At 48.8% G+C, this 21,745-nt stretch overlaps 2 protein-coding genes across 6 annotated transcripts in view; one reads left to right on the top strand and one right to left on the bottom strand.

Moving 5' to 3' along the window:
* Positions 1 to 4,646: 4,646 nt before the first annotated feature.
* Positions 4,647 to 5,772, bottom strand: RGS9BP (regulator of G protein signaling 9 binding protein). Its single transcript, XM_032848766.1, has one exon. The coding sequence runs from the start codon at positions 5,358 to 5,360 to the stop codon at positions 4,647 to 4,649; it is 714 nt and encodes a 237-aa protein (XP_032704657.1). The 5' UTR covers positions 5,361 to 5,772.
* A 645-nt stretch (positions 5,773 to 6,417) lies between these two features.
* The window catches only part of ANKRD27 (ankyrin repeat domain 27), a 53,104-nt gene continuing 37,776 nt past the window's right edge, over positions 6,418 to 21,745 (top strand). For all 5 annotated transcript variants that reach the window (XM_032848771.1, XM_032848770.1, XM_032848773.1 and 2 more), the window contains exons 1-2: positions 6,418 to 6,545; positions 15,080 to 15,211. In XM_032848771.1, coding sequence (XP_032704662.1) covers positions 15,110 to 15,211 — 102 coding nt within the window. In that variant the 5' untranslated portion in view covers positions 6,418 to 6,545; positions 15,080 to 15,109. The remainder of the gene's footprint in view (positions 6,546 to 15,079; positions 15,212 to 21,745) is intronic.

The following is a 21,745-nucleotide window of genomic DNA, read 5'->3' as shown; positions in this document are numbered from 1 at the left end:
GTCTGAATTTAAATTCCTAATCTAATTGAAGTACTGTAAATAAGTAGCATTTATACAAATTTGCTTTTAAGTCCATCCACTAATTCTGATATGGACTAATATCACAGTGAGCTCAGTTCATTCTGATTTTTAAAATTTATATGGAATCTTAGATAATAACCATCAAACTGTAACGTTTCATTTTGATATGTATCCAAACCAACAATAGCTACCAAAAAAAACCCCATAGAAACGGAATAATCCTTTCCTGTTTAACTGCATTCTACTAAATGTTTTAAACTCTGGAAGGGACCTTTGAGTCCATTGGTCAGGGCTCCCTCCCTATTTCACCATGGAGGGAACCCAGGCACAGGAAGGTCAATGACTTCTCTGAGGTACTTGGAGAAACAGGCAGAGCCCCTGTCCATCACAGCTGATCTGGCCTTGAGGGAGGAGGCACTCCCCAAAGGAAGACAGAAGCAAGTCTTAACATTTCTTTACTTCTCAGGCTAACACACAGGCTCTCAACGCAGGGCTCACACCCTTAACAAGCAAGCATTCATTACAGAAGGGAGAGCTATCTCTGAAATGCAACTGAGTAGCTAAAAATGTACCAATGCGCACTTAGAAACAGACCATGCAGCATCACCAGGATCCTCACTCAAACCAAAACACTCTTTAACCAAAACGACTTGTCATTTGACATCACACATCTCTTATGTAGCTTACTGTAAACCTTAAGTAAACCATGCAGGTTATGCTCTAATTTTCTTTATCAAAAATCTTTCCTTTTCAGCTTTTAAAAGCATTAAGTTCTTCAAGCACACAAAAAATGAATTTGCCAGGCATTTTTTTTCTCTCCTATAAGTATTAGTGTTTCTTTTTTTTTTTTTCCCATTACTAGCAATAGTTCAAAGTTTCCGTTAAGTGCCTTGACGTTCCAATTGTTTGTCTTCTCCAAATCAGATAAAATAGTACCGTTTTCCCAAAAGGGAAGTCAGGGATATTTTCTCTTTACAGGTATTTATCATAGCATTTAATTTCAGATATAAAGATCTATCCTTTAACTTGTATCTTTAATATGGGAAACTAGTTGTGTGTGTGTGTTTTTTTTTTCTTTTTTTTGGCCATAGACTCTAACTCTGAACTCATCATATATATCCTATGTTAAATATCCTGAAAAATTTCCCTGTAGTTGTATCATGGTATAAAATCATACCGAATGTTTTTAGAAAATTAATGACTTTGATATCAAACACCTAAATAGAATCAGGTTTCTATCAGAAAGCAATGTCTTGAATTATATACAGGGAATGAGAGCAGAGAGATATAGTGACAACAGCCTATTGCTCAAGCAGAAGCTGATTCTTCTTGCATCACATAGCGAAAGTTCTAATAGGCAACGTTAGAACTCTGAATAATACCAAATAGTCCTAATCCTTAAAACTTTCAAACAGGGGGCGCCTGGGTGGCTCAGTGGGTTAAAGCCTCTGCCTTCGGCTCAGGTCATGATCCCAGGGTCCTGGGATCGAGCCCCGCATTGGGCTCTCTGCTCGGCAGGGAGTCTGCTTCCTCCTCTCTCTCTCTGCCTCTCTGCCTACTTGTGATCTCTGTCTGTCAAATAACTAAATAAAATCTTAAAAAAAAAAAAACCTTTCAAACAGAGTTGTTTAGGTTAACAGGTCCACAGGATAAATATGTTCATTGTAATTCAGCTTTTTTGTGTGTGTGGGTGCAACATTTTTTTTAAAGATTTTATTTATTTATTTATTTGGTAGAGATTACAAGTAGTCAGAGAGGCAGGCAGAGAGAGAGAAAGAGAGGAGGAAGCAGGCTCCCCGCTAAGCAGAGAGCCCGATGCGGGGCTCGATCCCAGGACCCTGAGATCATGACCTGAGCTGAAGGCAGAGGCCTCAACCCACTGAGCCACCCAGGCGCCCCGGGTGCAACATTTTTTTAAAAAGATTTTATTTATTTATTTGATCGAGAGAAAGAGAGAGAGATCACAAGTAGGCAGAGCAGCAGGCAGAGAGAGAGAGAGAGGAAAGCAGGCTCCTCCTTGAGCAGAGCCCGATGTGGGGTTCAAGCCCAAGACCCCAGGATCACGACCTGAGCCTAAGGCAGACACTTAACCGACTGAGCCACCCTGGCGCCCCTATGTGCACGTGCAACATTTTACCCCTAATTTCAGTGACCAGAGGACTCGGAATTAGGTACACATCTGATTGCACATACAATTAAATACCCAAGGGTCTGCCAAGTGGGTGGAAAGGGTGACAACAAAGACATTTGTCCCAACTGCTCTCATGGGCTTTTTTCAATAGATTCTGCTGAACGATTTTTTGTTGTCGTTATGAACCAAAACAACTTGATAAGAACAGAAGAGTCACTGTATTAGAAACAAGAGAATATAATTAGGGCGTGGTGTTAAAGGATAGTTTCCAACACTGGGTCACAAAATGCCCAGCCTCCTCTCTTCTGGGAAAACTGAGATTTGGGGAAGGGAATGGAGATTCTGTATTGCAATGTTTATGGGAGGGGAATGAGGGTATGAGGGGAGTTCGAAAAATTTTATGTCATCTCTGAAGTTACCCTGAGCAGGCTGGTGCAAAACAATTTGAAGTGGTTTCCATTCAGATGAGGCAGAAGGTGTTTCTTTTATTAGTTAAGGTCATAAAACTTTTAATCAGCTTAAGCCCTTGTGGGTGTTTTAAAACCATTATCACAGACACACATGGAGATCCCATATTTTCATCCGGAGGTACTGTAATCTGTGTGCTGAGGAGGAGGGGAAGTGAGCTGGGCTAGAAGGGTGGACCTCAGGACTGGGCACCATGGCTGCACCCCTCCTATTTGCCCTCTGAGCTCCCTTTGTGAAACTGTCATTTCCCTCCTCCTGGTCCTCTCCCACTTTTAGGGTAAAAAATGAAAAAAAAAAACAAAAACAAAAAACCTTGTCGTTTTCAGCCAAAGTCTCTGGGGTTTATTCCAAATTACCCCCCCCTTTTTTTTTGAGATTTTATTTACTCATGAGAGACAGAGAGAGGGGGAGAAGGAGGCTCCCCACTGAGCAGGGAGCCCGCCCAATGGGGGACTCGATCCCAGGAACCCGGGATCATGACCTGAGTCGAAGGCAGGCACCCAACCATCTGAGCCACCTAGGTGCCCCGAAATTACCTTTTGACAGGTAAATGTGTTTTCTCAGCATTATTTCCCCAGCTATGTTCTCTTTGCAAAACAGGCGGCCGGTGGTGGCACTGCTCAGCCTGGGACCCCGGGGTTTCCACCTTCTTTACTCACTGAGCAACAGAAGCAGAGGTCACCCAACCTCTGTTATGTACACCGTGGTTCCAATAGTTTATGCTATGACCTCCTGCCTTTAAGAAGGTCTATTTTCATAATAGATGTGTATTTACTAACTTAAGGGTGTTAGTAAAAGACCACTGTGTTTGACTCATTGGCACGTATGACTTCGTGGCCAAATGTCCTCTATAAGAAGCCGGCTTTGATAGGGCAACATATGGTTATATAGTTTTTCTTCCTCAATGATTCTTGTTTCTAAAATGCCGCTGAAATTCCCAAGTGGAAGCTGTTGCCTTCTAACCCTGTTCCTGGGCTAATCCGGTCCCACGGCATGCAGCAGTGAGGTTTACCCTCTCAGGGGTCAGTGTGAGGGTCAGGGAGCTGTGGGGCTTCCTCCAAAGCCAGCTCTCCTACTGGCCAGCAGGCAAATTCCAAGGGATAGAAAGGATTAATGGCTCCAAAGAGGATTCTGCAGCCCTCCCCCCAAGGAGATCTAAAACTCTGGTCTAGTTCTGGAACAAACAAAAGCCCCTGCAAAGGAGAAAGTGCCTGTTTGAATAGCTTATGTCCTTCCCAAAGCTTGTGCGCCTTCCAGGCTGACGGGGAAGAGCCCCTTGCAATAGGCAAGTGGGGGCAGTTTCAATGTCTGGTTTCCTAAGTAGGGTCAGCACTTGTGGGGAACGTCACCGAACCCCAAACCCAAACGTCTTCTTGCTGCTTTTGGTAACTAATTGATGAACTCTGCCAAGAAGCTCAATGGCGTTCCATAGAGAAAGCACTTTGCACAGACTTCGCTTTGCACGCTATCCTAAGCTTAAGCCCCAAAGGATTAAGGTAATATAACCTGCTTACATCTTCCTAGTTTTGTCCAGGAAACCAAATCACCACCCACACAGCAAAACAACTCCCCCGGCCCGACTTCATTTCACCTCACCCCCCTTTCAAACTAACCCACGCAGAGAGTGGGAATCGCTGGTAGCGGTGGGGGCACGAAACTCAGATTCCGTGTAAACACGCCCCAGCAGCACACGTGGTCACCCATTAACTCGGAGGAATCTGGGGTCACCGTGGGACGGTTTTCTATTAATAGGGGATAAAGCTGCTGCATACATTAGCGGTAATGCCCTGGATGCCCGCGCAAAATTAACTCCTCCCCGGCCAGCAAGAGGAAACCATGTTCTGCTTAAGCAGATGTGTGCTTGAAACATGCATGTGCGCACGCACACACACACACGGGGTTTTTGGAACCCCTTCCCTTAAACGTGCCAAATCCCACTCCCATCCCCAGTCCAGGCGATTGCCGTCCTTCCCGAGGGATGTCTCCCGGGAGGGAGCGGTAGTAGCAGGAGAAAGTAGTGTGTCGGTCAGCTCAGCTTCGCCACGCAGACTGCCAGGGCCACAGCCGCCAGCAGCACGGCGCTGAAAACGGTGGCGGCCAGGGCCTTGTTCGGGTCGCAGTGCCCGGTGCGCTCCTGGACGGACACGGCGCCCACCGAGGAGACGCGTACGCTGGCGCTGGACAGGAGCTCGGCGCCCGCCGTTTGCCGGGCCTGCACCGTCCAGCGGGGCACGTTGACCTTCATCTCCATTTCTTGGATCATCTCGCTCACCTGAAGGATCTCGTGCTCCAGCTCGCGCAGGTCGTCCACGTCAAAGTTGCCCTCCGCCTCGTGCCGCAAGCTGCGGACGCTCAGGGCGCGCGCTGCTACGCCCGCCGAGCCGCCCGCCACGCCTGTGCGCACCAGCGGTCGCCGCGGCGCGTGCAGCGGGAACGCGGTGCCCAGGGCCAGTGCGCGCCTCATGTCGGCTTCCAGCAGGTCCAGGCAGCCGGAGAAGGACACCCAGAGGCGCTCGAACTCGGCGCGCTCCTCGGCGCCCAGGCCCCGGTCGCGCAGCGCGGCCGTCAGCTGGGCGCGGGTGGCCACCGCCAGCTCCTGCGCCTTCCGGCGTGTCTTCTGCAGTTCCTCGCGCAGGTTCTGCGAGTCTGCCGAGCCGCCCACGGTCAGCACCAGGTGGTGGTAGCATGCGGTCGCCTTGTTGAGAGCGTCCAGCAGTGCCTTGCACTCCTCCCTCGCCATGGCTGTGCGCTCTGGCGCAGCCCGGCCGCCCGCGCCCCTCTCGGTTCCACGCTCTCAGCGCAGCGGGACGCTGCCAGCCCCGACGGCGGCTCCCGGCCGAGCGGCCTGCGCGCTCCTCATGGCCCGAGACTGGCTCGGCGCTGCCGATGTTGTCGACGAAGCCTCTGGAGACCCGCGACGTGAGCCTCTGCGGACCGGACGCAGAGAGTCAGCCCAGTTAGCTATCTCCCATCCCCTCATCCATCCTCCCCCGATTTGCTTGGAGTCACACGCCTAGTTTCTGCACCGCCCTCGCCTCCAAGGAGGCTCTCTGCGAAGCCCGGGTTGCGGTCCCCATCCTTCTCCGGTGCCGTCGCCAGGGCTAGCCGGCCGCGGAGCCGCGCGCTCCGCCTTAGCCGCTGCCCAGGGCTGCGGGGTCGGGTTTCTTAGGATCCGCCTACCCCCACCCGTCCTCCGAGGGCGCTTCCATCCCTTAGACAGTGGATGGGCGGGGCCCCGCGCGGGGAAGTCACGTGTAGGTTCCCCCATCTCCTCCTTCTCTTCTCCCCGTTACAGTTCGGGAATACTAGGGCTCGGCAGTTCCAACACTCTGGTATCGTAAAGACTGGGAAACTGAGGCCAAGGTTAAAAAAAGTGGGGGGCCTAGGTCACGCGATGTCCATGTAAGTGAGGGAATTTGAACTCAGGGACTCTAACTCTCAGACCCTGCCAGCGACGGAGTGGTGTGCCTCGTAGGACTGGGCACCTCCGTCCTCCAAAGCTAGCAGTAAAGGGCAGTTCTCAGGGCGGGACAGCTCCGGGATTTCGCCATCGGGATCCAACCCACTTTCCCCGAACGAAGCTTGGATCCCACCTCTAGTGTCAGATCACCTTCGGCCCCGCCCCCTCCCGTTCCGGGCACGCGCAGTCGGCTACTCAGGGCTGAGTAGGAAGCACCGTGCGCCGCCTGAACCCCACCCCGGCTGGGCGGACTCAATGATTGCTCTGCGCACACGTCACTCTGGATAAGGACGGCCGCTCATTGGGCTGACCAGGTGCGGCTCCGCCCAACGGCGGAGTAAAGAGGTGGGCGGTGGAGCAGAACCGCTGTGCTGGGGTGGTGGGCACCGAGGTCCGAGTCCGGGGCACGGGAGGCGTCGCCGCTGCTCCGAAGAGGACAGGGAGTGAAATTATGTAGCCTTTTAAGTAAGTGTCCTTCCTCCTGTCTCATCCCGCGCCTCCCTTCTCTCGGGACGGTTGCGCCTCGGGGCCTAGAGGCCGGGCGGGGCCCGGGAGCTGGAAGGGGGAGGGGCTCTTTCCTCTCCGCGGCCAGCGCCCCGCGGCGCCCCCAGGCTGGGCTGGCTGCCCCTGGGCGGCACCCTTAGACCCTAGCTCCTCGCTGGCTGGATCACCCCGCCTGCGCTTTGCGGGTCCCGTCGTCCGCCAGGCTCTCTCTGCCCCTGGAGTGCGGGGTGGCAAAGAATGTGCCCTCTGACCCTCGCGACTGCAGGACGGGCCAGAGGATGCGGACTCCTGGGAGCTCGGACTTGGGGGCAGTGGGCGGGGCAGTGGTTCAAGAGCTGAGTGGCCTCGGTGGTTTGCGGACCGCCTGGCGGGGCCGCTGGAGGGGGAGGATGTAGGGCGGGGGTCCGGAGCCTCATTCCATGTGGTCCCTGGGGGTGGTGAAGGCGCAGGGGAGGGAGGAGGGAATCCCTGCCTGCCAGCCTCTTGAAGGGCCGGTCTCCTGCTGGGTAAAAATTACTCCAGGAGAACTTAAGCACCAACAGATATTCCGGATTCTGGGTCTATTCAGTTCTTTTCGTTGCACATAGACTGCCCAAGGTGGGCGAGCTAGGCATGGACCTTGGAGATGTTAGGGACTTGGGCACTAGCAGCCGGTGCTGGGCCACGGAGCAAATGACGCGTCTTCATTGAGGATTTAGGACATTCAGGGAAGGAGGGGCTGGTGAGATTGGAGGGTCTACTAGTTTGCATGCGAGCTGGGGGTTTCCAGGTTTATGGGGTTCATGGGCAGAGGCTCATATTTTGATTAGCTCACTTTCCCACCAGCCCCAGAGAAGAGCAGGGGGTCTTAGTGGGATATTAGCGTTTGAGTTCACCTTCCCGGGCATGGTATTGAGGCGTTTCAGAAGATCCAGAGCGCTGGGCCCCAGGGCTGCATCTCACTTTGTGCTCTGTCCTTTAATCTATAGATTTGGGGCTATTTGTGGCCGGGGTTTGGATGTCCCAGGCCTTGGCCATTCTCCGTGGCGGAGGGTCTTCGCCACCCACTGACCAGATGGGGGCCTTAACAGGGAAAGAGTAGTTTTCAAGACAAAATGGATAGAAGGAGGGAGAACTCATTGCTTTGGGGAGCTTTAAGGACAGTGGAGGGATATGAAGCTACAGAGATGGGTGGAAGGCGGGATTGAGAGTCCCTTAATGCCAGGAAGAGAAACTGAGAGTTTATCTAGTAGGGAGTGGAGGGGAAGTCCTGGAAGAATATAGTAGCCCACCCTTTAGTCCATGGGGAATGTGTTCTAAGACTCCCAGTGGATGCTGGAATCCTCAGGTAGTACCAAACCCTATACTCCGTTTTTTTACCCCCTATACCTGTGTACTTGTGATGTTTAATATCTGAAGTAGGCAGAGTAACAAAAATAACAAAATAGAACCATTATTAACAATATAGTGTGATAAAAATTAAATAAATGTGGACTCTCTCTCAAAATATCTTATTGTGCTGTACTCACCTTTCTTGTGATGATGTGAGATGATTCAGTGCCTCGGTGATGAGACGAAGTGAGGTGATGGATATAGGTATTGTCATATAATGTTAGCTGCTATTGACTTGCTGACTCTGTGTCAGAAGGAGGACCATCTGTTCCAGACCCCAGTTGGCCATAGAGAAATGAAATTGTAAAGCACAACTGAGCATAAGGGGGACTGCTGCCCCACAGTAGACCTTAGTGTTGGAAAGATCGCTTTGTCGTCTTTCCTGTGGACCAGTCCCAGTAAGATCAGGAGGGCAGAGGCCTCTGAAGGAGAAGCGCAGGACGGGAGTAGGGACAGATACTTGTGTCTAGCCTCCGTGGCAGGAGAGCAGCTGAGGTTCTGATGTTGAACAGATCCCGTGGGTGAGCTCTCTTCACTCTGGCTTGCCACCGGGAATCACCCTGCTAGGCAGCTTCACTGGGAGAGCCAACAGTGCTGTCTGCATAGGGCTTGGGGTCAAGGTCTTGGTTGTGTCTCCTTGTGGCTCTTGGACTGTGTTGGCCTCACGAGGGCAACTACTGGGTCTTTGTTATTCACACGTCTGGGCACTATTAGTGTTTCTGTGGGGCCCTCCTTTTGTTTATGAATTGCCAGGATTAGGTTGGTGTCCGGTCGGCGGTAACTTGATTCTTTCCTAGAGGAGCAGAGGAATGTGACCACGTGAAGATAGATCTAGAAAGGATTCAGACCCAAATCCAGGGGTGGTTGTGCTCCTCCAAAGTCTTCCTGCTCCCTTAGTGGTCACACCCCTCTTCCAGCTCTGAGGCCTTCCCTCCCTGTGTGACTCTCCACATTCCAGCTGTCACTGTGTTTAGCCAGCTCTGAGTATCATTTGTTTCTGGCTTTTTGCCCGTGCCAGCATGGCTACCTAGGGCCGGCCCTTCACTCTCCCCTGGATTTCCAGCTTCTCTGAGAGATGACGTCTCCCTGGGAGCTTGAGCTTCCTGACACCCCACTATCATGTTGTTCAGTTGACGAACAGTTAAACAGCATGCCTGCAGTGAGCCACGTGGCCAGGCACAGACTGGACGCTTTGAAGAAAAGCTTTTGAGAAAAATATGGATAGGATCCATAGACAGTACAGGCCAGAAGGACATAAGTGACTATAATATCGTATATTACATCATCCAGTTGCTTCTGTTTGCTATGAAACATAGATAATGCCTTTTTCTTTTGCATCACAAATTAAACTTTTTGGCGAATAATGCTCAGCTTTCGGATGCAGTGTGCATCTTTTTGGATGCAGCAGTAAGTCTCGTGTGGGTCTTTGGTGAGCGCCCTCACCAAAGGGTGGAAGCAGCCACAGCAGTGAGATTTCAGTTGGGAGTTTATCTCTAAAAGGCACAGACATTCCTGTGCTGGATTCTGCTGAGCCAGGCTGCACGCTGTCACCAGATGGGGACACCTGACCACCCAGCCTCATCTGGGCTGGTGGGACGGTTGTAGACCACAAAACCACAAGTGTGCACACCACCCTCTTGAAATGTCCGGTACTAGTTTGAGACCTTGCCTGGTGCTCTTGTTTGTAGGAGTTAAGCTCAGATAACTCATGTTCGGGGTATTTGGTATTCAGATTAATTTTGCTGGATTTGCTGTAAATCATCCTATCATTTGAGCTTAGGCAGGGGTGGAATTTTTTTTTAAGGAGTTTTATGAGAGGATTCACTCCTCTTTCCCATTTAATAAGGAACAGTCAGTTTACTTTGCATGTTATTTTAAAATATAAAACGAATTTTTGCAAGTAAAACTTGTGAGGGCGTTAACCTGTGTTAAGTATTTACCCCCATATAAGAATTTCATTCTGACATTGAGCACCCGATTGTATTGAATTCTTATATGTTTTAACCACCAGAACAAAAAGGTTGAGAAGAGCATTGGACAGCGCTCTTTGAATCCTTACTCCTGGATGGAGGGTTCAGTCATTGGTAACCAGGAGGAATGAAGTCCTACAGAAAACAGATGACCTGGGGCTGAAACCCAGCGGGCTCTGTCCCATTCACAAGCAATGCTTGCTTCAAGTCTTGTGTGTTTCATGCATTTGAACTTAATGTTTTGATGTGGCATTCAGGGGCCTCCCCTCACCCTGCTGTCCCTCTCTGACCAAACTATTTGCATTCCTGTTACTCCCCTGGATTCATCTTCTCATCAATTAAAAAAAAAAATTTATTCTTGGGTTTTCTGTTCCTGCCTTCTCTGCTCTCCATCTTACCTTCCTTCCCTGCTGCTCCGTTCCCCAGTCCTGACCTGTGCCAGCACCGCTCTGGGTTGGTTTTACTCTATGAATACACATTCCTTGCCTCCCAGTTAGGTTGTTGCTTCCTGCATCAGAGCCTGTCCTTGTCACCTCCGTCTTGGGTATAGAGTTGTTGGAGCTCTGCCAGCATCTTGTCTGAGGAGCAGAAGGAGGGTCTCTTCCCACCTTCATTCTGACTGACTGGCCTCCTGTCTCTCCTGTGATCTCTGTCCAAGGTGTCTTTAGTTTTGCAGTCTGTCATATAGAACCGATTGTGTCAGAAACCAGAAACAATTTTGTTTTCTTGAGACTATGACCCCAGCAAAATCACATTATCCACTTGTTCTGGTTAGGGCCTCATACAAGGATTATTTGGGCTCTAGTAATAATTGAATTCAACAAGTCAAATACCTGAATTGTTGCAGAGCTGTCTCTGGGGTCCAGGGAGAGACTATATGTAGCCTTTTTCATGCTAGGCTCTTCCCCTAAGAGGATTTTTAGGGAGCTCAGGGGCCTCCTTCAGGCAGTCCCCAGGAGAGCCTGTGGCACAGACAGTTCTGCCTGGACCAGACCTAGGGAATTCAATGTAGGGCCCATGGGGCTATCTGTCATGGTGACTTTTCCTTTGGGGGAAATGAAATATGGAATCTGGGCATCTGTGGCTTATGAAGTAACCCTTAATCCAGGCATAGTTATTTTACACAGCGGGTGCAGTGGTTAAAGAGGCAGATGTTAGAATAAATTCTGACATCTGTGTAACAACCTCAAGTGGGCCAGCTGAGCCTCAGTTTCTTCATCTGCAAAACACGAGGCTCATGATATCTATAGTTATTGTGAGCACTGGTTGTAGTCGGTTGCCTGCAGTTATCATGAACATTAAGGTGGGATGAGGGTGAATAGAAGTTATCACGGTACCTGAACCAAAGATGCTCTTGAATAGTGGCTGTTTTTATCATTAGCCGTAACAGAATTCATAATGTACTTACTTATATGCGTTGTCCTGGCATTTTCCCAAGAAGGCATGTTGGACTATTGTTAAATGATAAGAGAGTAATTCAGTTTTTTATTCGTATTTCATTTATCTGATTGTGTCAAGTTTTACTTGATGCCCTTTAGTAGTTGCTAATTTTCTCTGAAAATTTTTTATTTATTTGAGAGAGAGAGAGAGAGAGCATGAGTGTGTGCATGCGAGCGAGCACGCAGGAGTGGGGGGAAGGAGCAGGGGAAGAGGAAGAAAGAAACTCAAACAGACTCTGCAGATCTCACGACGCTGAGATCATGACCTGAGCCTGAGATCAGGACCTGAGTTGAAGCCAAGAGGCAGATGCTTAACTGACTGTAGCACCGAGGTGCCCCATCGAATTTTCTCTTTTATAAGAAGAGGTCTCAGGCTCAAGCTCAGAATGTTTGGCAGTCAATAGTATCTAGAAGAGTTTTACATAATGTCAGTTGTTTCTGTAATTTTTTTTTAAGATTTTATTTATTTATTTGACAGACAGAGATCACAAGTAGGCAGAGAGGCAGGCAGAGAGAGGAGGAAGCAGGCTCCCCGCTGAGTAGAGAGCCCAATTTGGGGCTCGATCCCAGGACTCTGGGATCATGACCTAAGCCGAAGGCAGAGGCTTTAACCCACTGAGCCACCTAGGCACCCCCGTTTCTGTAATTTTTAAAAAAAGATTTTGTTTTTATTTATTTGAGAGAGTGAGAGAAAGAGAGAGCACGAGTGGGGGATGAGGTGGGAGAAGCAGACTCCCCTCTGAGTAGGGAGCCTGACACAGGGCTTGCTCACACAGCCCAAGATCATGACCTGAGCCCAGATCAAGAGTCTGACGCTCAACCATCTGAGCCATCCAGGCACCCTGGAGTATACTGTTTTCATATTTAAAGTTGTAATAAAGGTTCTTCTAAAAATAAATTTTAAAAGAGAGTAGGTGTTTAAAGGACTATGTCAAACACTTAACAGTAGAGCCATTGTGTGCAGTTATTGGAGGTTATAGCATAGGTGCTGTGCCTGGGAGAGAGAGATATTGGTAAACTGGGGCTGATAGTCTGTGAGCTACTTACCAAGCTGCGTGCCCTGGCACAGGGCCATTGTACCCACTGGGAAGATGGGTGCCTTTTTCTAATTCTCATCAAGACCCCATGTGGGCGAGCAGTACATGGTGGTCTTTTGGTATGCAGTATGGCAAAAATACTGAAGGCAGCATGTAAATGGGAGTCCTGCAATACAGGTGTTTGTATTCCCCATTTCACCCCTTGAGATGGAGGCTCAGATGCTGTTTCTGTGCCCATTTTTCATATTCGTTTCTGATAGCTCTGATAGCTTGGTGAAACTACACTCATGGTTGGTAAAGGGAGGAGACCAGGGCAGTGAAAGCCCCATTCATAACAGGAGAGAATCTATACAGAATACACAAATAATGTTTAATAAAAGTTATGTATAGGGGTGCCTGGGTGGCTCAGTGGGTTAAAGCCTCTGCCTTCAGCCCAGGTCATGGTCCCAGGGTTCTGGGATCGAGCCCTGCATCAGGCTCTCTGCTCAGCGGGGGGCCTGCTTTCTCCTCTCTCTCTGCCTGCCTCTCTGCCTGCTTGTGATCTCTGTCTGTCAAGTAAATAAATAAATAAATAAAAATCTTAAAAAAAAAAAAAGTTATGTATAGTCTATTTGATTTAACCAGAGGACATTGAAGAAGACATATGTGGAAAGTCATTCCATGTCCATGGATGATGAGATTCGTTATTATAAAGATGTTGGCTCTCCAGTCCATAAATTTAGTGCATTTTTTAAAAAGACTTTATTTATTTATTTGACAGAGAGAAAGAGACAGTGAAAGAGGGAACACAAGCAGGGGCAGAGGGAGAAGGAGAAGCAGACTCCCTGCTGAGCCGGGAGCCTGAGGTGGGACTTGATTCCAGGATCCTGGGATCATGACCCGAGCTGAAGGTAGACGCTTAATGACTGAGCCTCCTAAGTGCCCCAGTTTAGTACATTTCTAATAAAAATCCCGAAAGGATTTTTCATGGAATTGAGGAACTGATTTTAATTTATATGATATTGCAAAAAATTAGGAATAACCAGACAATTTTGGAGAACAAGGAGGGATGCCTTTCTCTATGAGATACCAAAGCTTATTATGAAGCTGTAGTCATGTAAACTAATGTGGTCTAGCTCTGCTCTGTCCAGTATAATAGCCACTAGCCATATGTGGCTTGTAAGCCCTTGAGTGTGGCTAGTATGAATTGGACAGTGATTGTAAAGTACACACCAAATCTTGAAGATTTAATAGGAGTAAAAAAGAATGTGAAATATGGAGGCACCTGGGTGGCTTAGTGTGTTAAACCTCTGCCTTCGGCTGAGGTCATGATCTCAGGGTCCTGGGATCGAGCCCCACATCGGGCTCTCTGCTCAGGGGAGCCTGCTTCCCCCCTCTCTCTCTGCCTGCCTCTCTGCCTAATTGTGATCTCTCTCTTTGTCAAATAAATAAATAAATAAAATCTTAAAACACAAAAAGCAAAAAACAAAAAACAAAGAATGTAAAATATGCCATTAATAATTTTAAAATATAGATCACATGTTAACAATATGATATTTTGGATATATTAAGATAAATATACTGTTAAAATTAATTTCGTCTGTTTGCTTTTTCATGTGGCTACTAGAAAATTTTAAATTACATATGTGATTATGCATGTACACCATGAAATTACATTTCTCATATATTCGTTGGATGGCACAAGACTAGACTATTGAAATAGAGGAGAGTTCAGAAACAGGCCACACATATATGGAAACTTGGGAGTATAGCAAAGATAGCATTATTGGCCAGTGCAAAAGGGATAGACTATTCAGAAAATGGGACAATGGGAAAATTAGCTTATGCCATGGACTGAATTTTTGTGCCTCCCCATTCATATAATTCTTAATGTGATGGTATTTACCAGATCAGAGAGGGCACAGGGGAATTCTAGTCTATTTTTTTTTTAAAGATTTTATTTATTTATTTTAGAGAGAGCATGAGCAGGGGAGGAGCTGGGGGAAGGGAGGCAATCTCCAACAGACTCCGCACCGACCGCAGAGCCCTGTGTGAGGCTCGATCCCATGACCCTGAGATCATGACCTGAGATGAAACCAACTGTTAGACATTTAACCAACTGAGCCACCCACGCCCCTCCAGTCTGTTCCAATATACTTTATTTCTGAAAAGAAAATCTGAGGCAAACATGGCAAAATGCTGAGATTGGGTAGTTCTGGGTGGTGGGTTTGCATTATTCCTCTGTATTTCTGTGTATGCTTGACATATTTCGTTAAAATATATGCATATCTTTAAAATATAATTTTGGTCATGTAGAATGTTCTAAAAATAGCCATTTTTATTTTTTGCAATGATTTTGAGTGTGACAAGATTTTTTTTTTTTTTTAGATTTTACTTTTTGGAGAGAGAGTATGCGCGTCAGTGCGGGGAAAGGCAGATGGAGGGGGAGAAGCAGCCTCCCCGCTGAGCAAGGAGCCCCATGCAGGGATCATGACGCTCCTGAACAAGCTTTCTGAACATGATTTTTGCAGTTGACCAGTAAAAAGGTCATCTTGGAATTGGTGGGTTATCTTTGATATTTCCTGTAGAGCAGAATAGTACATGTCAGAGATGCTTTTTCGAAACTTTCAGATGAGGACTTTTTTGTGTTATGTAAATCTGAAAGTGGTCATTTACTGCTTTTTCTCCCCTTGTCCCAGGAGACTCTCTTTGCCCCATCTGAAGTCCATATGGCTCTGTACGATGAAGATCTCCTGAAAAATCCTTTCTATTTGGCTCTTCAAAAGTGGCGTCCTGACTTATGCAGCAAGGTGGCCCAAACCCATGGCATTGTAAGTGCATCGATCCTGAGGGTCGTTCTTCTCCAACAGGTGTGGACCAGGCAGTGTTGATAAGGCCAGAAATGCCGTAGACTTTGTTTAAGCTTAGAGGGAGTCAGTTACAAACCCACTGAGTGTAACAAGCGCCAGACCATGCTCAGTACGAGAACGAGCAGAGAGGGACCACCATGAGCTGCCTCCTCCAGGAAGCCTCTTGGCTCTGCACCAGCCTCGGGTATAATCCTCTCTGTTGACACCTTTGACAGCCCCCGTGGACGCTGATCTTCGGGTATTCGTCTGTTTCTCTCTTTCTGCGTTGACCTTGAGAGCTTCTTGGGGGCAGAAAGTGTATCAGGGCATCATGGGTCCTTGTCTGTGAGGCGTGTGCTCACTCACATAGAATCCGGGAACATGTGAACACATTCGTGTGTAGCTTTGAAAGGCATCTCCTAAAGGGGAGGAACCGGTGATCTAATCGAGGCATCCAGATGGCAGGCTGAGGGGCGCACGCGAGGAACCACAGTATGTCTGTGGGGCCATCTGCTGCCTGCAGGGTGGTGGGCTCTCCGCTCCTGGCCTTGGTGGCCGTCTGGTGCACACAGCCCCGCGCCACACAGAGCACTTGCTGCCTTTGTGTGGCTGCTTTTCTGTTTTGGGGGGTTTTTCTTGCCTTCGTGTTTCTTTTTTATGTGTTGTCCTCTTCTCGTACTGTGTTTCTGCTTCGTGGCCAAGGATTTGAACTAGAGGAGAAGTCAGTGTAGCTCAGGTTCACTTTGGGTTAGCAGGTGCCTTGTCTGGACACCGGGAGCTGACTTTCACTTTGCCCACTCTGTCCCACTCCCACCACAAGCCTGCTTTTTCCAGGTTCCTTCCAGTTTTTAGGATTGGTTTTGTGATTCATATGTTTTTCCCAGAATTACTTTACTTTGGTTTTTAGAGGTCATAAAGTTCAGTGTGTGTGTGTGTGTGTGTGTATACATGTATACATATATATATATGTGTGTGTGTGTGTGTCTGTGTGTGTATACATGTATACATATATATGTGTGTGTGTGTGTCTGTGTGTGTGTATAAAAAAACAGTTGGAGTATAGCTGTTTCCAACAAGAAAATAAAAATCATATAAAGTTCACCAGAGACATTATCATCTGTTCATTTCACGGTAGTTATGAAGTGCTCCTCTGGGGAAGGTACCATGTTTGATGGGGAGGGTTCAGCAAAAAATGGGAATAAACATCACCATCTTTACCTTTATAGAGGTGAAATGCTATTGGGAGAAATGGTCACGCTCTGAGCAAATACCTACTAATTACAGTTGTGGTACGTGTTCCAGAGAAGAAATACAGGATACAAAGCAGTCATGTTAACGGTTGGTGGGGAGGCGCTAAACAAATTTGGGAAATACTCCCTCCCCATCTTTGTTCTATAACATTTTCAAAAATGCTGTCTGGAGAAGAGCAGACTATGTGTGACTTTCTCTTGCTCTTTAAGGATGCCACGCTGTGGGGGCGCCTTGGTGAGTCAGCCAGTGAAGTGTCCAACTTTTGGTTTTAGCTTAGGTCATGATCTAAGGGTCATGAGATCGAGCCCCAAGTGAGGCTCCATCCTGGGGGTGGAGCCTGCCCAGGATTCTTTCTCGCCCTCTCTACCTCCCCCCCAGCTCATGCGCATTCGCTCTCTCTTTCTCTGTCTAAAAAATAATAAAAAGGAAAATGCCACACTGTGAATACTGTGAGGGACCTGTCTGTCTTGCTCACCACTGTGTTTCCAGGAAGATGCTTTCCCAGCTGCAAATAGTGGAATCCCATTCAAGCTCACCTCAATGAAAGGGCAATTTTGAATAAGAACTTTGGCCTCTTGGTTACCTTCCTTTTGGCCACACCGAGGAATAGGAGAGTCTTCTTAAACTGTGCCATCCGAGTTCCCAGTGGTAACCTAGGTCCTTTCTCTGGCCCCTCCTGGGATCTGCAGGGTCCACGGGAAGCTGCCGGGGGCCAACACTTGGCAACACTGACGTCGTGGCCATCAGTAGGTGGGAGAATCCGTGAGGCCGACGTCTCAACGGAAGTCTCCATGAGCAGTAGCTGGCTATTGCTGCCCAACTCAGCCCAGTCAGACATTGATGGCTAGCTCCTGCCCCTCCTGGCTGTGTTACGGGGGCTCCCGTTCCTCCTGGTCTAATCCATAGTAGTGCCCCGTCCACGTCTGTTGGTGGAATAAAAAAGAATATTCCAGTCACCTCTGGAAGAGTACACATCATTTCTGCCACCGCCAAGGGTCCCTATCTCCTCAGCAGGTGAATGCTGAATTTCTTTCCTTGGGGCCTGGCCATTGGGCCAAGTTTGGCTGCCTTTGAATCAGCCCTGGGAACCAGAGTCATTTAGTGGGCTCTAAAATACTGAGAAATCATCAGTTTTAAACGTGTGTCCCTCCCCTCCAGGGTCAGCTGCCCCTCACACGTCTTCCTAAAGCCCAGCTCGCTGGCCCCCATCCTCACAGACAGTGTGAGTGGCAGCCGAGGGTGCAGCTTGATTGCTCCCCCCGCCTGCCCCATCACTCCTCCAGGTTGACTTCCTTCCAGAACTTTCCTTTGGTTGGGATACCTGTGCATTCAGGCGGGCGCCTCCTGCCATCACCTGCTCTCTGACTGGACGGGGTAAGCTCCTTCTCCCCGTGTTCCCCAGATTCCAGCCACAGAGGCCTGTAACACCCCCACACCGCTTCTACTGTCACCCTTGTTCTATTTAATTAGCACCCAGCTAATTATATACTGTGGTTTCTTCAGTGTGGGCTGGACAAGCCTGCTGCCTCCCTGGGGCTCTTGTCCATGAGGTGGCAGGGGGCGGGTCCTCCAGGATTCCCAGGTAGATTAGGGGTGGGTCCATTTGCTTACAGGAGAAACAAAAATTACAAAGGGAGTTTAAGTTTTTTCCTCTTAATTTGGATTTTTTGGAAAGATTTATTTATTTTATTTGAGAGAGGGAGAGCATGCATGGTAGGAAGGGGCAGAGGGAGAGAGACTCTCAGGCAGACTCCCCACTGAGCATGGAGCCGAACATGGGGCTTGATCCCATGACCCGGAGATCATGACCCCAGCTGAAATCAAGAGTCTGAGGCTCAACAGACTGCCCCACCCAGACGTCCCTGTTGTGATCTTTTAATTATGGGGTATGTAGGCTTTTGAGGGCTAGCCTGGGAACCTGTCAGCATGTCTTCCAAGTTCCAAAGAACTTCCGAGTACAATACCTAGATGGGCCAGCTAAGGGCACTGAGGTCCATGTTCTAGTTCTTAGGATCCGTTTGGCATAGATCCAGCCAACAAACAATTTGTTGAACATCTGCTAGGAGCCAGGCACCGTGCCCGGTTTCCAGGATTGCACAGATGAGTGGAGAACGCTGCGTGACTTCAGGGAATTCCAGAAGCTGGCCGTTGGTCTTTCAGAACGGCGGGTGTCAGGACAGAAATTACCCGAATGCTGCGGAGTTAGGAGGGGACCCTGGAGTAGTGTCACAAATGCTGATTATTGCTTCTGTTCTACTGTTTTTCCTTTTCTGTTATTGAAGAATTCTTTATAAGGGACCAGAATGAAAAGTTTTATTGTTAAGCTTTAAAATAAGCAGGTCCCCCACTTATGGTCTACTCGGAGGCTCCAAACTTTGTGTCCTCCACATAGGCCGTAGTGCCCGTGACATCTCCAGGAAGGCTGAAGCACCGTCTTGGGAGAGCCCCGAAGGCACTTGCACTTGACCCCACCTCCTATGGGCAGCTTCCTAGCTGCTCCAGTCCCCAACTCCACTCCAGTCCCCAGGGGCTGGCATCCTCACCCTCCCTCTCAGCCAGAGAGCCCAGCCGCTGGCCTCTGCTTGCAAAGAACTGCTCTGGGCAGTATTGTCTTTCTGAAAATTGGCAGTGGGGGGTGGGGGACCTTGATATAGGCGGATCCCTGTTCACTCAACGAACATTGATTGGGCACCTACTGAATGTCAAGCAGTGAGATTGGTAACAGGGATACAGTGTAGCAGGAACCAGTCTTACTTTTAAGTTAGGGATGCAGACAGTTAGGGAGGCAGAGAGGGAGGCAGACAGCTAAACAGCTGGGGTAAGGTTCTCCAAAGCACCTCAGAAGTCCCTGGTCTCTCACTGGAGTCTCTTACGACTCTTTCATCCACAGAGCAGGCGTGGGACCTTCTCTGGGCCTTCCTCAGTTTGGGTGTTAAACATACCCGAGTTCTGGTTCATGGACTTCCTGTGCCCTTGGTTAGCCCCCTGGTCCCCAGGCTCTTCTTCCTGTACTCCCTGGGCCATGAGGAGGTTGCTTCCCAATTCAGGCTTATATTAAGGCCCACCTTTTCTTTCTTTATTTTATTTTTATCTTTTCCCCCTTTTTAAGTTTCACTTTTAGTAAAATTTAAATTATTTTATTAAAAAAATTTTTTTTTAATTTTATTTACTTATTTGACAGACAAGTAGGCAAAGAGGCAGGCAGAGACAGAGAGGAGGAAGCAGGCTCCCTGCTGAGCAGAGAGACCGATGTGGGGCTCGATCCCAGGACCCTGGGACCACGACCTGAGCCAAAGGCAGAGGCTTTAACCCACTGAGCCACCTAGGCACCCCTTAAATTATTTTAATATGATTTTTAAATTTTTAAAAATTTTAATTCTTTTATTTGACAGAGAGCACAAGTAGGTAAAGCGGCAGGCAGAGGGAAGCAGGCTCTCCACTGAGCAGGAAGCCCAATGTGGGGCTCGATCCCAGGACCCTGGGACCACAGCCCGAGCCGAAGGCAGCCACTCAACCAACTGAGCCACCCAGGCGCCCCAGAACGATTTTTTTTTAAAAGAAGTAATCTCTGTGCCAGACTTGGGGGCCAGACTATGACCCTGAGATAGAGAGTCGCGTGCTCTAGTGTCTGAGCTCAGTTGCAAACATACGATCCAAGTAGAAAGGGTAACATAATGAGCCCCATGCACCTGTCACCCAGTTTCAGCTGTGATCCATTCGCTGGCCCATCCCAGGTGGTTTCTGCCCTCTCCTGCTCTCCACCCTCGGACACTGGATTATTTTGAAGCAAATTCCAGAAAATTATGTCGGATTGTCATACAGTTTCATCTGTAGATACTTAGGAATGTGTCTTTAAATGATAGGGACTCTTAAAAAAAGTAACCACAATGCCACAAAGAGTGTTGACAAAATGAGAGCTAAAACTTTCCCCAATCATTCTTCAGTATTGTCCGCCATCTAGTCCCTGTTCAGATTCCCCAAATCATCTCACAATTGTCCATTTCACGGGGGGTTTGTTCAGAGCAGGACCCAGAGGAGATCCACACGTCACACTGGACGGATGACGTCCGTCTTTCCTCCTCGCCGCTGAGCTAAAGTGAAGTGCACAGGGGTGCGCAGCCCCGGGTGTGAGGCCCTGGGTGTGAGGCGTGGTCAGCGTTGACATACTGGTGGCCTTGGGAAACCGTCTGCACAGTCTTCCACTGCTTTTTCGTTTCATCTTCCGCTTTCCTCATTTTCTTTCTTTGTGTCTTTGCAGTTCGTTCTTCTGGGTCCGTCTTCCTGGAGAGTTTCCCTGGGTTCTGACTCTTGCCGATTGCAGTCCTGGGGCTGGTGCTGATGGTGGTCCCCTGTTCACGATGCTTCCTGAAACTGATAGTTAGATCGAGATGTTGATTCTTTGAGGAGGGGCCAGGCCATTTTGTCAACATTCTTTCAGCCTCAAGTCACTCCTTCCGCTGTGAGACACTGGCCTGTTCGTCTGTGTGGGGAGAGGCCAAGCTGCTCTTCCCACACAGCCTAAGGAAGCCCCGGTGACAGCGGCTCTGAAGGCTGCTGTGATTCCCTGGGTCCTTGCAGAGGGAGCTCCAGCGGGCTCAGGGCTGAGCCTCCAGCACTGGCTCCAGGAGGTGGCAGGAGTTTGTGTCAGGGCCGCGAGACACTGACAGGTTCCTTAGCTCCCTTGAGCCTCAGTTTCCTTATCTGTAGAATGGGGCTAGTGCAGAAGCTGTTTGCCTCTCAGATGGAGCCCGCCCCAAGGATGGAGTCTAGCACCCCCAGATATCTTGGCAGAGGTGGGGAATCTGTCCTAGGAAACCCTGTTTCTGTGGCTTCTATTACAAACTATAATTGCAACTAGGCTTAGAAAAAATAGCCGAGAAAAAAGACAGGGAAGGAAACTGTCTTCAAGCGGCAGTGTTTCTCCTCATTCAGGTGGTGGGATTATGTGTCACTTTTTTTTTTTTTAATAAAGATTTTATTTATTTATTTGAGAGAGACACAGTAAGAGAGGGAACACAGCAGGGGGAGTGGGAGAGGGAGAAGCAGTCTTCCCGCTGAGCAGGGAGCCCAATGCGGGGCTCCATCCCAGGACCCTGGGATCATGACCTGAGCCAAAGGCAGATGCTTAACAACTGAGCTACCCAGGCACCTACACGTGACTTTTTAGTTTGACTTTTCTCTTCTTTCCAAACTGCCCTGTCTTCCTCTGGAGTTGTCCCCGAGTCCATTGAGAATAGACTGGGGCACCTGGCTGTGGGGGCGGGG

The sequence above is a fragment of the Lontra canadensis genome, unplaced genomic scaffold (genome assembly GCF_010015895.1).
Source record: "Lontra canadensis isolate GAN:19392208 unplaced genomic scaffold, GSC_riverotter_1.0 scaffold208, whole genome shotgun sequence".
NCBI lineage: Eukaryota > Metazoa > Chordata > Mammalia > Carnivora > Mustelidae > Lontra > Lontra canadensis.
Note: the sequence above shows the minus strand (reverse complement) of the source record. Positions and strands in the feature narration are given on the sequence as shown.